General features: G+C 34.0%; 2 protein-coding genes and 1 long non-coding RNA gene across 3 annotated transcripts; 2 read left to right on the top strand and 1 right to left on the bottom strand.

The window, feature by feature from the left end:
- The first annotated feature begins 985 nt into the window (after nucleotides 1–985).
- Nucleotides 986–3,887, top strand: LOC121129843 (short transient receptor potential channel 4-associated protein). The gene is made up of 6 exons (XM_040725560.2): nucleotides 986–1,451; nucleotides 1,508–2,521; nucleotides 2,593–2,976; nucleotides 3,048–3,263; nucleotides 3,334–3,473; nucleotides 3,538–3,887. Exons 1-6 carry the CDS (start codon nucleotides 1,179–1,181, stop codon nucleotides 3,740–3,742), a joined length of 2,232 nt encoding a protein of 743 aa, XP_040581494.1. The 5' UTR covers nucleotides 986–1,178; the 3' UTR covers nucleotides 3,743–3,887.
- A 250-nt stretch (nucleotides 3,888–4,137) lies between these two features.
- LOC139907184 (uncharacterized) lies at nucleotides 4,138–5,034 on the top strand. Its single transcript, XR_011783625.1, has 4 exons — nucleotides 4,138–4,366; nucleotides 4,419–4,586; nucleotides 4,638–4,735; nucleotides 4,816–5,034. It is a non-coding gene; the product is annotated as an uncharacterized lncRNA (long non-coding RNA).
- A 1,611-nt stretch (nucleotides 5,035–6,645) lies between these two features.
- Nucleotides 6,646–12,266, bottom strand: LOC121129844 (alpha/beta hydrolase domain-containing protein 17B). Its single transcript, XM_040725561.2, has 4 exons — nucleotides 11,799–12,266; nucleotides 11,400–11,733; nucleotides 11,210–11,342; nucleotides 6,646–7,885 (listed from the first exon to the last, which is right to left on the bottom strand). Exons 1-4 carry the CDS (start codon nucleotides 12,109–12,111, stop codon nucleotides 7,802–7,804), a joined length of 864 nt encoding a protein of 287 aa, XP_040581495.1. The 5' UTR covers nucleotides 12,112–12,266; the 3' UTR covers nucleotides 6,646–7,801.
- Between the last annotated feature and the right edge of the window lie 1,460 nt (nucleotides 12,267–13,726).

The following is a 13,726-nucleotide window of genomic DNA, read 5'->3' as shown; positions in this document are numbered from 1 at the left end:
TATTATTATACGTGATACTTCTATGACAAAAAGATATAGATACTTTGTAATTTTTTCAAAGATCCTTTTATTATGCTGTGGCTAAGTGAAATATTTATGAGACAATATATTATCAACACATTTTTTAGCATTACATTTTAGCATAATATTTTTATGTAATTACGAACCAAAGTCTTAAGTAAATGATAGAACTATAATAGATGTGATTGTATCGGAAGTTTTACGAATCTTTCTAATAAATTACTAATCACAAAACCTTGACATGATAAATTATAACGGATCGCATCAATCAGGAGTCAATCAAAAGCAAAAAAATAATTTCCCTTTCTGAAGAAAATTAATAATTATACTATTAATTATTGAAAATTCATTCTTAAAAATAAGAAAATACTCACATAAGATACTTATATTGAAAAAAGAAATTTAAAGCCACTTTTATAAAATGCTCGCTCAGTTTAGCATTTATATAATATCAACCGGGTCATATCATATCATGATTTATGAAAAAGAATGTACCTTTAATTAAAGTTGCAATAGTTCAAAAACTTATTATTTTTTCTTAAGTAAAACTCATGTTTTAATTAAAGACAATGATGATATCATTTATTTTCAATATTTTAATTTAAAATCATATCATTAGGTCTATTTTTGGAAGAGCAATAGGCAAAGTAGAATATGCCTTACCAATGGTCCGTATCGTTTATCCTTGAGTATTTAGGTCGATTTTTTTATAAAATCATATTCAACAAAATCCACAATTAAGATAATAGGGAAGACTCCATAAGGCAATTAGGCATGGATCTACTTTACTTTTTCCTCCTCCAAAAATCTACCTATTATCTAAACAGTTTTTATTCAATACATCCTAATGAGAATTCATTTTTGTTGGATTTATTTAGTTGTGTATAATAATGACTACAAAAAGATTACAATAAAAAATGGGATACTATTTTTGAAGAACATGGGTGAGTTTTGGAAATTCCTTGAGTCCTTTTTTTTTAGTAGCTTGCAACTTTGTAGGTTGCGTGACTTTCCTTCTTCTTCTTTTTCATGAACGCAACTCTCAGTTGTGTCTAAATTTTCATTATTATTCAGTAGACGGACTGAAGAGGAGGAAAACATTGTCCCCTGGATTGTATTGGAGCCGTGTTCTCATCTTGGGTTAGAAATAAGAAACAATGTCAAGCCGATGGATCCACCGCAAGTTCTATCGAAGCAAGAATTTGTTAACCTCCATCAACGAATCTCAGCGAGTTGGTGGAGGTGGCTCCTCTTCCATATCCTTGATAGATGTCTCACTTCTCTCAGACTCTGAGAATCAATTAAGGAAGATCCGGGATGCATCGAATGAGAACAGTGCTCTGATAAAGCTCCTTCCGATCCTTCGCGCCCTCGAAACAGCCAAGGAGTACCAAGCCTTGATCCTGCCGCATTTACGGAGATTGAATGAGGTTTGACGAGTGGGTGGAGTGCGACTCATTAACCTCTTTCCCCTTTCTCTTTTTAGATGTTATCCGAGTCCGTGGATGAGGAAGTCAAAACCCTAAGCCTGGAATTCGTGGAATGGAACGGACTTCTCATCCTCTTGTCCCTTGTTTTCAGCGGCCATCCAGAAACTGTTCTTCTCTCATTCAAAATTTTAAATAAACTCTGTGTTTTTGTGGACGAGGCTTCTGCAATAATGAGTGAATCACGAGAGATTCTTACTTTTGCCTTTCAGTCTTTTACTAGTGATCTTCTCTTTGATGAAGCACGTAAACTCGTTGAATCCATCTTATTGAATACTCCACCCCTCAATCTTTGCTCCATTCCACACTTTCAAAAAATTCTCTCTCAATTAGAAGGAAAAAAATTGGCGAGTTTCTGCAAAATACTCGCTGTAACAGTTTCAGATTTGGACATTTATAAGGATCACAAGAATCACTCTCTTTTTTCGGAAAATTGTCGGAACAATCCCAGCGTTCCATTACCTGTCAAGGACATCAATCAAGAACTTACTCTAAGTGTACCAGGATTTCTCCAGAAATTGGTAGATCAAGCCACAAAACTACCTTATCTTCCACGTTTCTCTTCCCTTCCCACAGAAATCGATCATTGGGTCCGTCTAATAGACGATGTGATATCTGACGAATTGGCAAGGCCTAATTTGTCTCTAGAACCCTTTAGTGCATTGATAGGTGGTGATTTGATGGACCGAGTTGAGGCTCTCTATGTTCTGAGCTTATTCTTAATCGGAAGACATCGAAAAAGAGTACAAAAAGAACTCTCGGAGTTAAAGCTCGTGCCTAAGCTGTCAGATCTATTTGATCAGTTTATTTGGAGATATAATGCCGGGCGCCAAAGAGCCCGTCTTCCTGGTCATACTTCTCGATGTGAATGTTCACCTGAAGTTGCCGTAAAAATGCAATTTCTTAGGTTAATTTATGGTTTTTGTGATCACAATGAATACAAGCATCTTTTGCTCAGTCCTTATGAGTGGGAAGAATTGAAGAGGATTAAACCAACAGATTCTTCTGTACAAGTAAGTTTTTTTTGTCCTTTTTTTATATTCCTTGTATACATGAGCTAATTTTTATTACAATCACTTTACAGGATTGGGATTTGGCCAAATCTCCCATTTCTCCCAGCTTAATGTGCAGCGGAACATCTGGTCTCTTGACAAAAATTGTTGAAGTTCTCAAGAAAGAACACACAAACTCCACCTATCGTTTTTGGCTCTGCCGTGCCGTAGAATCCTACATCAGAGGTCAAATATCCTATGCAGATCAAGTATTTTTACTCAGAAGAGGTCTTCTCCAGCATATAACTGCATCCCTCATCAACACTGATCGTCGTCAAAAGGAAATAATTCAAAGTAGTTTTGATCTACTTGGTGAATTAATCAAATTTAACTTCGACGCTTGTCGACAAATGGATGCAATATTGTCAACAGGAGCAAAGCTGAAAAGAGCCATGTCTTTAATTAATGAAAGACTTGTAAGGTTTTATACATTTGTGCATATTTATAATTATATTAATGCCCACTATTTTGATTAATTTTTTATTAGGTAGATAGTAACATGTTTATTAGAGGTATGGTTTTGGCATCGGATCATTTCCTTCATTCATCTGATCCCGAAGCTGTGAACTTTGTGAACAATTCTCGACTTCTCTCTCTATTTAGAGACCTTGACAAGCATATTGGTTATGTGATCAAACTGATACGAAAAATAAAAGTGAATAATCTTACTCAGGAAAATGTTTCCTGCCTTAATACTAGTCTGGTACGTATAACAATTGATACTATAATTATTTCAGCTCCTCTTCAATTATCTTATTTTTCGTTTTTAATAGATAATTATAATGCTAAGTCATCGCAAACATGAATTACCTCATTTTCTTGAAGAGTTATCCTTCAGAGTACAAAGGGAAGCCCTATCGCATGGCTCTAATCCACCGTTCATGCTGCATTTTAGAAAACTCCTCACATTTTGGTAAGTATTTGGCATAAATATCGTTAACATTTCATTTCAAAAATCATCCGTATTTTTTCTTTAGGCAAGAGCATTATTTTCAAAAAGCCAAGGATTGTACACAGCTAGAGCAGAGCTCCCGAATACCCTTCGAATTCTGGAAAAATACGGTTGATTCCTTAATTTCCTCAGATGCCAATTCTAATATTAGCCTATTACATTATCACAACACATGGTTTGTAGAAAAGTCTGCCAATGTCTCTTTTACTTCGTTCATGGAAGTAGAATAATATTTCGTTGTTTTATTAGGATGTATTAATTTTTTACAGAAGAAACTTATTGTTTTACTATTCATTCGTTTTACAAACCTAGAAAATACCATTTACCATTTATTAGACATGATTTACTCAAGAGAATAAATATTTTCTTAAAGAATTGAATTTGTTCTTTACTTGCTATGTGTGTGCCATGCAGACCTATGATGAGGAAATGCTGCTGTGAATGAGTCGGAAGAGTTACTTTATAGTTCAAGTAGAATGGAACCTGTTTAGTGAGTAAGAATGAGCGCGAAAGAGCTCAAGGTCTTCAAGATCTGTTCCAAAAAGATATTGTTTTGCTTTCTATCACCCTCTTCTGAAAATAACTTTTTTCACTCAACGTGCACGGTGTTTGCTTGTAACTTATTATTATTTGTATTACTCATCTCTGGGTGTAACTCTGTTGCAAATTCTCTAGTCCTTACACAAAGCAAGAATAAACAAGAAACGTCCTGATAATCAATTTAAAGTCTGTGCTTAAAATCCCCCGAAATTCATAATTTATAGCAAGGAAATCCATATTTATTAGATATGGGTATATCGTTTAATACTATGGTCCTAAGGACACCAAGCGGATTCTTAAAGTTATTGGAAATAGTGAGTACTTTTTGTCGACAATGCTCCGAACTTTCTAGTCTTTTCTTATTAGATATTAGTTTTTATCATACTCATTTTGGTAAGATTTGTGTTTGAGCATGAATATATCTTTGGAAGCACGGATATGAAGTTCATTGGAATCGGTACAATCGTTGGATACTCAATAATAGTACCATGTGTTTTACTTACGTATATGTTAGGATCCAACATGTCCATCTTGGTAAATATGTTTCATAAAAGGACAATTTATTGCTTACATTTTTAAGTATAGGAACTATTCATTAATCTCATTGGATCCATTTTGTTTATTGTAATTGGGGCAATTGTAATTCAAACATATTCTGGCTGCAGAAGGCGAGGACAGTGCAAGTGAGTAAAGCAATTTGTGATTGTCTGCTGTGCATGATATGTATTTGTCAAACAATGATTAATTTATGTTCATTAATTAGCGATGGATTAGCCTTAGGATCCCTTTGCATTGTGTCAGGAGTGCTTTTTCTGATTGACTTCCTCTTTGCTATACGAAGTACAAGAATCACAATAATTCATACCAGACATATTTAACACCAATGTGTGGTGCACGCACAAATCTTTCAATTTGATTTATTTATTTATTGCCTATTTATAATTACAGTCACTTTTAATAAACATAATAACATTAATATCAATTCTAAAACACTTGTAATTGTCATTTGTACATTACACATATTATATCACAAAATTAAGATTTATATCAAACTTTTATGAACTAAGTATTTAGGGGTTACATAAAAGGTACTTTTAAGGCATCTTTAGCGATATAATGAAACAGCAAATTACTATTGATTGAATTTATGGAGATTATTTGTTTAATAACAACCGTTATTTTCCACTCTACATACTTTTCTGATCAAATTATTTCTTTTTTCGTCAACTTATCTTTGGCCTAATGGTTCAGAATGAAGGTGTTATCTTATTTATTTATTTTAATATTCCTTTACTTGGTGAGATGGAGGCGCACTGTTTAAGTATGAGTAAACATTATAGAATTGCATTTACTCCATCTGACCTCGGAATCTTCCATATACATAAGGTATATTTCCTTCTCCAGGAACGACCGGGACGCAAGCATACGCACATTGAGTTCAAGAGAATAGTATCTCAATTGAGCTACGTCGTTTCTTTCGGTGTTACTTTTTTTTAGTAGAAGTTGATGTTGTTGTTCATGGCAACATAAAATGCTATCAAGTTAGGCAAATATTTTTAAATATCGCAGGTCTAAAGCACTAGTACAACATACTTCTTTTCTGGGGTTAGAGTGTTCAAAATTAAGATACTAATTACATTGAAGCGATGACGAAATTTTAAAAAGGGTATTTTTGCATATTTGTCCCAAATATGGATAATCATAATATAATACATACTTTACCTCTTTTAAGTAGTTAAGTAATATTTCATAAATGAACGTAGGTATACAATTATTGTTACCTAAGAATAATGTAATTTTGGACATATAAAGTGACTTTTTGTTACACTTATGTCCCGGGCCCAATTTTCTTAGAGTAAAGTACTACAGAAAGGTTTTTTCAACATGTTTTATTCGTTACGATATAAAAAAAAATATTTTTTGTATTTAAAAAAAAAAAAAAACTTGGATTCAATTCATACTAATATCTCAAAAAGAATATACAGAATCACAATTTTAACACTAAAACTTTTAACAAATATTAATTGTATGAATGTATTATTAAAAAAAAAAAAAAAAAAATTCCTCTTTTGGAACTACCGTCTTATTAATGAATAAGATCTCATATTTTTTATCTAATTAAAGGAAGCAGAACAAATACCCAATTGAATCCTACAATTATCCTTCTATCAGTCTTTCTTATTTCGTGTTTTTTTTCATAAAGAGAATAAAAGGAACATAGTTTTATATATAATAATTTTACTAACACATTGGGCATAATTAATGATCAGGGTGTTCTACCACATATTTAGGTTGGGTCTCAAAAGAGGGGAAAAAAAACAGACAATGGTATAACAAACAACATTCACGATGAATTTGACATAGGAAACGGTATATACAACCAACATAATATCATAATTACCTTAAGAAGTTAAGATAGATATATTTTTTTTTTTTATGTGAATCGTAATAATCAAAAAGCTATCAAATAAGCAATAAAAATGATATTATCAAAAAACGGTAACGGTTCAAATGTATATATATAAAAAGTTTTAGATTAATAATAATTATGTGTATTTATTTTGCTAGAGGTCAATAAAAGATGGAGGAGAACTGCTTTATAACTATATATATTCCAATAGGACTTTGTTATACATAGACGTAGAAAAAAAAAAAGAAGTTGTAATCCTGTATTTCAATGCTGCACTGTCGAAGCACTGACTCTGACTGTCATTTAATTTAAAGCATAATTTTCAAATATATATTAATGTCGAACGTGTTTTTTTCGTAGTTAAGAAACGACAGTAATACATATTTTTGAGGTATTGACTTGAGATATATATATCAGGGGCGTCCAAAGGGGGGTAGAGAGGCTGTAGCTTTCCCGCACCCAAATAAAGGAATTTTTGCTTTAATGTCATTCGGAAAAATTATGCAGCAGAGCAAAAAATATAATTTTTTCCAAAAAATTAAATTTTCTGTAAATGGCTATGGATTTTATAAATTTTTCTCCAAAAAAATTATTTTTTGAAATTTATGTACATAAACTTTAATTTTTGGTGAATAGTTTAGGCGAAAAATTTCAAAATCCATGGCTATTTAAACAAAATATTTTACAAATATTCGCAGAAAATTAGATTCTTTGAAAAAAAAATTCAAATATTAAATTTTTTGGCCTGCTGCATCATTTGTCCGAATGACGATAAAATGTTCTTGTAAAAAGCAAAAATTTGGGGTGGGCTAGAGGGACCCACCCCAAAATATAATCCTGCGGACGCCCTTGTATATATATTTATATCAAAAGCCGTATACAACTAATAAAATGAATGAGGAGGAGGAACTTAACACATCAACTCTACAAAATTATAGCAGATAACTTAACTTTTTTAAAGAAATGTAAAATAAGACATGAGAGGGAGGGATATGGGATGGGGGTTGTTATCACAATATTCTTTCAACACAAAAGATATTGAGTCACAAAATAAGTTTTGTATTAAATATTTTATATATATATATTGTACAATTTAGTCTATATAATATGTATTATAGGAATAAAAAAAATAAATAAAACTGTTTAAAGTCTTTCTTATTATATAGAGGTTTTAAAACGAAGGAAATAAACAACAAAGACAAATTCAAAAGAAAGAGAGAGAGAGAGAGATCCTATATCATAAAAAATGGTAGTGATGATGGTTATTAAATGAATGATATTATATCTATATATATTTTTTTATGAGACATATCTAAATAAAAAATATCAGTCCTGTTTTTTAATTCGTTAATTCTTGAGCAACGAAATGCTTTAACCGGTCCAAATATTGGTTATACAATTCCACGTCATTGTGACCCGCGCCCTAAAAAAAATAATATAATAATTAATTAATGCTACGAATCAACATACGTGGTGGGAGTTCACGTTGAGTTACAAAGTAAGACAAATATATAGTGTTAGGCACTGATAAGAAATACTGAGAGTGGTCCATTAAAATCTGAAAACTTTGAATTTTAAACTTCAACAGGATGCGGATGTAGTCCAATGACAAGGCGTCCCAGTGCTGGCTGATAGTAGCTTTGAGGGCATCGGTGTTTGGATGACTAACACTGCAGGCTTTCCCCCTCGACATGAACCCATAAAGGTGTAGTCGAGTGGGTTGGCATCAGGTCTGTAGGGGGCCGAAAGTGTCAAAAAAGGAAAGAGTTCAAAAGACTCATTCAACCCTCACCCTCACAAGGCTCTTCCCACACACTTTTTTTGGTAGCTCTCCGGGACAGTCTGCTCTGAAATCCCAAGATCGTTTGCTCAGGGCTTTAATGGACTTGAGAGGATTGACCTGTGCTATTTTCTTTAGCTCCTCCGGATCCAGTTTGGACTTTTTGATAGAGCCCTTCTTCCTCTCCAATATTTAAGACTTGCTGACAGCGTAGAAGGTGGTCCTGGAGACGTCAAACTGCTAGAAATTCGTCGATCACGTTCAAGTGTCATTTTCTCGAGAGAGAGCTCAGTTTTTTTGGTCTTGTAAATAATGGTTTATGCGTTAATATATCGAAATTTTGAATTAATTTCAATCCCTCACCCTTCATTAATTATTGAATACGTGAGTGCTCAGATTTCAATGGACCACCCTGTATTAGATTAACGCATTATTTTTTGAAATAATCACTGATAGCAAATTAAAAGGAAAAGTAGGAGTATCGCAAGGGGTATTTAGAAAGGAGGTATTGGTCCAAAAAATTTGATGTCCATCCTAATCGGACCTAGAAACTGTTCCAAAGATCTTGGCTATTCTTTATTTATGGTGTCCGGTAATTTTGCCTCAAAGATATTTTGCCTTTAATATATAGATAAATGATTTATATATATATACTTCGTTATTGTCTATTTTTGGGTGAAATTGACATTCCCTTTCAATTTTGTAATTCAAAATATGTAATATTTATTACAACTATAAAATCCATTAAATGTTTGTTTTCTTTTGGAATAATGACGGAATTTTGTTTTTTCGTCAATCCATGAGTCTTTTCTAGTATGAATAATCTATCATGTCTAATGATAATTGCTAACAGAGAAGTGATTATCACTTCTTGTATTCGAATCGTTGCCTTTCTTGTTAATTTTTTTTTTTCTTATTATACTAATTGTATTACCTATTTTTTCTCTGGTTTAAATTCATTACATAGTGAGATTTTGTTGGTGTATGCATTGAAATTTTAGGGCATGATTCAATTATTTTTCCAAATGAAAGAAAAAATCATTTAATATGTTTTATAGTAATACATAAAACATATTTTGATTTAAAAATTCCAAGGAAAAATGAATTTCAACCAAAAATAAACAAAAACGACGTATGAATCTCGTTCATATGCAGGGTTGATCTTATCTTGTGGTACACAGTATATTATTTTCAATACAGAAAAATATTGGTGCAAAATCACGGGGGAGGACAACAAGACATCTTATCTCTGAACAGTGCAAGCTGAAACGGTTAGAAAGAGCAAAGATTCTAAATTTTCTCATGGCAAACAAAAATTCGAGAAAAGTCTTGCTAATGAAAAAAAAAAATTATCCGTTGATCACACAGTGAATAAGCAGAAAAGCCGCTACATCACAACCAAACAATGTCTAAGCTTCAGTACGTCATGTCTTCAGGACAAAAAATTCAGCCGGATCCATGGTCTTGGATGTTGTGGAGTCTGCTCTCCCATTTTTGTGGAGGAAGGAGAGGCACAATGTAGATGCTTACATCGAACTTCTGGATAAGAAAGTGCTACTTTGGGGCAGAGAAAAGTTTGGGGACCACTTTGTTTTCAATCAGGACTGAGCTCCGTCTCATTGCACCCCTAAGACGCAGGTCTTCCTGAGAGACGACTTTCCATAATTTTTCCCACCCTCCTCTCCAGACGCGAACCTCTTGAACAACTCTATCTAGGCACATCTGAGGAAGAGTATGCTACTCCTCACATGAATTTAAAGTTTCCAAGGAGTCTTCCATCAAGGGAGAGTGCACTAAGCTCGACTATGAACTACATAGTCAAGGTGTGTATAGAATTTAGGCCTCGTATTGAGGCAATTATTAGATCGGAGAGCTAAAACACTGAATAAAAGTTGTGGGAAGCACTACTTTCAGATTATTTTGTTAAATTAATGTCCTCAGAAAACCTTTTGTTTAAATTTTACTTATGAAAAATTGAAAATGATAAAATGTGTACCACTAGATAAGATCTACCTTATATTAATGCGAAATGGGTTAAGACGAAATAGTTTAAGGGAGAATACCCTACCGCCCGATTCTTGAATAAGCAATATATACTTTAATTAGGACGAAATTTATAAATTACATTCACGCATGAAAGATACTTAAAGTTTCACTTAACTAATTCAATGGGTAATCTATTTACTTAACAATTATATTAGTAAAAATTATGCCTTGTTGAGGTTGTTTTTTAAGTATTTGGAACGTTTTTCAAGGACCAACAAAAAGAATGGGACCGATTTTTAGTCCCAAAGTACGGACCGATACAATTTAAGTTAATATGTCCTTGCGATTGAACATTGAGGGCAGTAAATATACGAACATAATTTATGGAAGGATAACATAAAATATGTGATATTTCCGACGCGGATAAAGTAAGGATATAAATTGCATGTAACTCAAAACGTTCCATATTTATTATCCCTCATGTTGGGGGAAGCAAAAATGGATTGAGTGTCAAATCATTTGTATGTTTTAATATATATATACATATTATGTACAAGTTGCGATTTTGTACAAGTGACAACTTGTATAAGAAAAGAGTACAAGTTGCACCCCAAAAATGGATTGAATCATTTTTAATGAAGGATTTATAATACTTGGGATGTGGATAATGCAATAATTGAATATTCTATGGATGATTGATATTTTCAGGGTGTAACTTATGACCATTTCAATACAAATGACTAAAATATAAGTGGTCAGCGGTGGTATATTATAAAGTTCAAATGTCCATAGTTATATTACTCATAAATACATAATCATGTCATTTTAACAGATCCAAATGAAATCCTAGTTGGTAATTAGAAGGAGCACTTGTACAATTATCAACTTGTACACAGCATATATATATATTAAAGAGGATGAGATGAACAGAAGACACTAAATGAAGTAGCAAGGATCATAATGGAGGGATAGTATTATTACCTCAACCCATAAAGGTTCAACTGCCCTCGGACATTTTTCATATATAGCGATACCATGTGAGAAATCAATGACTTCGTCTTCAGTTCCATGAATAACAAGGACCGGCGATGCCACTTTTGGCACTTTGTCAATACTGAAAAGGTATAAAAGCAAAGATAGTGGATTGGCTCTGAGGGGAGTCCTTTCTCACCTCGGAAACGCGTCAAAGCACCAAGTCCGTTTGGTTTGCGGGAATGCGACTCTCATGCCACTCATGAGTGCAGAATGAAGAATAACAGCACCCACTTCCACCCGAGATGCGAGATCCACTGTAGGAACGGTTCCTATGGATTGTCCGTAGAGAATGATATTCTCTGGACTCACACTGTATTTGGTTCTCAGCGTGTTCCAGGCGCACTCGATATCCGCATAGAGATTTTTTTCTGAGGGTTTCCCTCCCGAGGCCCCGTAGCCTGAATAGTCGTAGGAAAAGACGTTGCAGTTGATGCGGGAGCCGAGGCCCATGTAGAAGGAAGACATTTGACCTGCAAAGAGAGGAAGGAAGGAAGGAAAGGAGTGAGAATCCTGAAGTGAGCTAGGTAGGCCCTACCCAAATCCACAGCATTCCCATGCGAGTGCAGGATCGTGAATCGCGCGTTGGGAGAGCATTTGACGTAGAGACAGGCGATGAGGTTCCCCTTGGAAGTCCGGGCGAGGGACACTTCCAAGTTGTCTTGCTCCCGCTCCGAGTACTGCCACTCCGCCTTCTCGTGCAGAGACAACTTCGTGGGATTCGAGGAATTATCTATGGAATACGTGGGATCCGGAGGCAGAAAAGCCAACTTAGCTGCGATACGACTTGGGCACGGAGGACAACAAAACAGGCAACAGAGTTCACTTAGGCTTAACCCCATTCCGCTCATTCTTCCTCAATAATTTGTCTACAAAAAAAAAGTCTTTTGAATCAAGTCTCGTCCCCCCCGAAAATCCCCCTTTTAGCTGTAGTTCCAGTTGTAGTTCTTACGATTCCTTCTTCCTTTTTTGTCTAACTTTCCTGCTGCTACATAGAGAGAGATGTAACTTGAATATTCTCAGCTATGCTTTTATCTCTCTCTCTCCCTCTCTCCCCCTCTCTCTCTCTACCTATTTCGAACTCTTCTTCTTTTTACTGCTAGCGATATTCTTCCAAAAAATCCATCTCTCTCTCTCTCTCTCTCTCTCTCCTTCATTTACTGTTTTTATCTTTCTTCTCCCTTCATTACGTACATTGAATTCATTATTTTTTCCCTCTTTTTTTGTACTGGGTGGTTCATTAAAATAGGAACACTTTGAATTTTAACACTCGACAATATGTATTTTATTAATGAACAATAGAATTTCAGCAAAATGAATAGTATAAATAGATGTGTGGTATAAGCTCTCTTCATTATTAATGTAACCACCCTTAGTAGCAATGATGGCTTCAAGGCAGCGGTGGAAGGCCTGGCATCCTCCGCGGATGTAGTCCTAAGTCATGGCACCCCTGTGCTGGCTGACAGTGGTTTCAGGGCCTGGGTATTTGAATGTCGGACAATGCCGGCTTTCCCCTCGACATGTACCCAAAAGATGTAGTCGAGAAGGGTTGACATCCTACAGCCCGTAGGGTGGGAGGAAGTGTCAAAAAAGTTCAAAAGACTCATTTAAAACTCATTCAAAAGAGTGTCAAAAGAGTTCAAAAGAACTCAAAACACTTATTCAGAAGAGTCTTGTAATGGAGAAGATGGATTTCTTTCATTGCTGGGCTCTCCACCCTTAAGAGGCTCTTTCCATCCACTTTTTTGGTAGCACTCTGGGCTTGAGCGGATTCGCCTGGGCTGTTTTCTTTAGCTCCTCCGGGTCCAGTTTGGCCTTTTCGACGGAGTCCTTCTTCCTCTCCAATGTTTTGGGACTTGCTGACGGTGTAGACGCTGTACGAAAAGAAATTCGTATATCAACTTCAAGTGTAATTTTCGCAACTTGTACGTAAGCTAGAGAACTCAGGTTTTGTTTTGTTTTGTAATTAATTGATTTATGCTTTAATATAAGGATTCTCAACCTTTTTACATTGATGTACACCACTTGCTAAATATTTATTCAACCCAAGTACCCGCTTACCAGCACAAAGCATTTTAGCTTCAAGACAGAATCATCCGCAGAATTATATTTTGGAGGCTTGGTTTTGTGATTTTTTTTTTGAAAAGAAATCCAAAAATTTTAAAATATTAAATTTTGTCGAAATTCGAGTTTCAAAAATTCATAGCTATTCTCAGAAAATTTCAAAAATCCTTAGATTTTCAAAAAAAAAAAAAAAAAAAAAAATTCAAACAAAATTTCAAAAATTCTACAGCTGTTCATAATTTTTTTTTTTTTTTTAATTTCAATCATAAAATGAAAAAAATTTCAAATATTAAAATTTTTGGAGAAACATTTTATAATCCATATCTATTCACAAAAAATTAAATTAAATATCAAATATTTGAATTTTTGATAAAAAAAATTCAAATATTAACTTTTCAATTA

The sequence above is a fragment of the Lepeophtheirus salmonis genome, chromosome 14 (assembly GCF_016086655.4).
Source record: "Lepeophtheirus salmonis chromosome 14, UVic_Lsal_1.4, whole genome shotgun sequence".
Taxonomy (NCBI): Eukaryota; Metazoa; Arthropoda; class Copepoda; order Siphonostomatoida; family Caligidae; genus Lepeophtheirus; species Lepeophtheirus salmonis.
Note: the sequence above shows the minus strand (reverse complement) of the source record. Positions and strands in the feature narration are given on the sequence as shown.

Excerpts from the sequence above, each read along its gene's own strand:
- LOC121129843 (XM_040725560.2), top strand. The coding sequence starts at position 1,179 with ATGTCAAGCCGATGGATCCACCGCAAGTTCTATCGAAGCAAGAATTTG. Across the intron at positions 2,977-3,047 it reads CTTTAATTAATGAAAGACTT|GTAGATAGTAACATGTTTAT; the intron begins GTAAGGTTTTAT and ends ATTTTTTATTAG. Across the intron at positions 3,474-3,537 it reads AGAAAACTCCTCACATTTTG|GCAAGAGCATTATTTTCAAA; the intron begins GTAAGTATTTGG and ends TTTTTTCTTTAG.
- LOC121129844 (XM_040725561.2), bottom strand. The coding sequence starts at position 12,111 with ATGAGCGGAATGGGGTTAAGCCTAAGTGAACTCTGTTGCCTGTTTTGT. Across the intron at positions 11,734-11,798 it reads TGGGAATGCTGTGGATTTGG|GTCAAATGTCTTCCTTCTAC; the intron begins GTAGGGCCTACC and ends CTCTCTTTGCAG. Across the intron at positions 7,886-11,209 it reads TTGAACCTTTATGGGTTGAG|GGCGCGGGTCACAATGACGT; the intron begins GTAATAATACTA and ends TATTTTTTTTAG.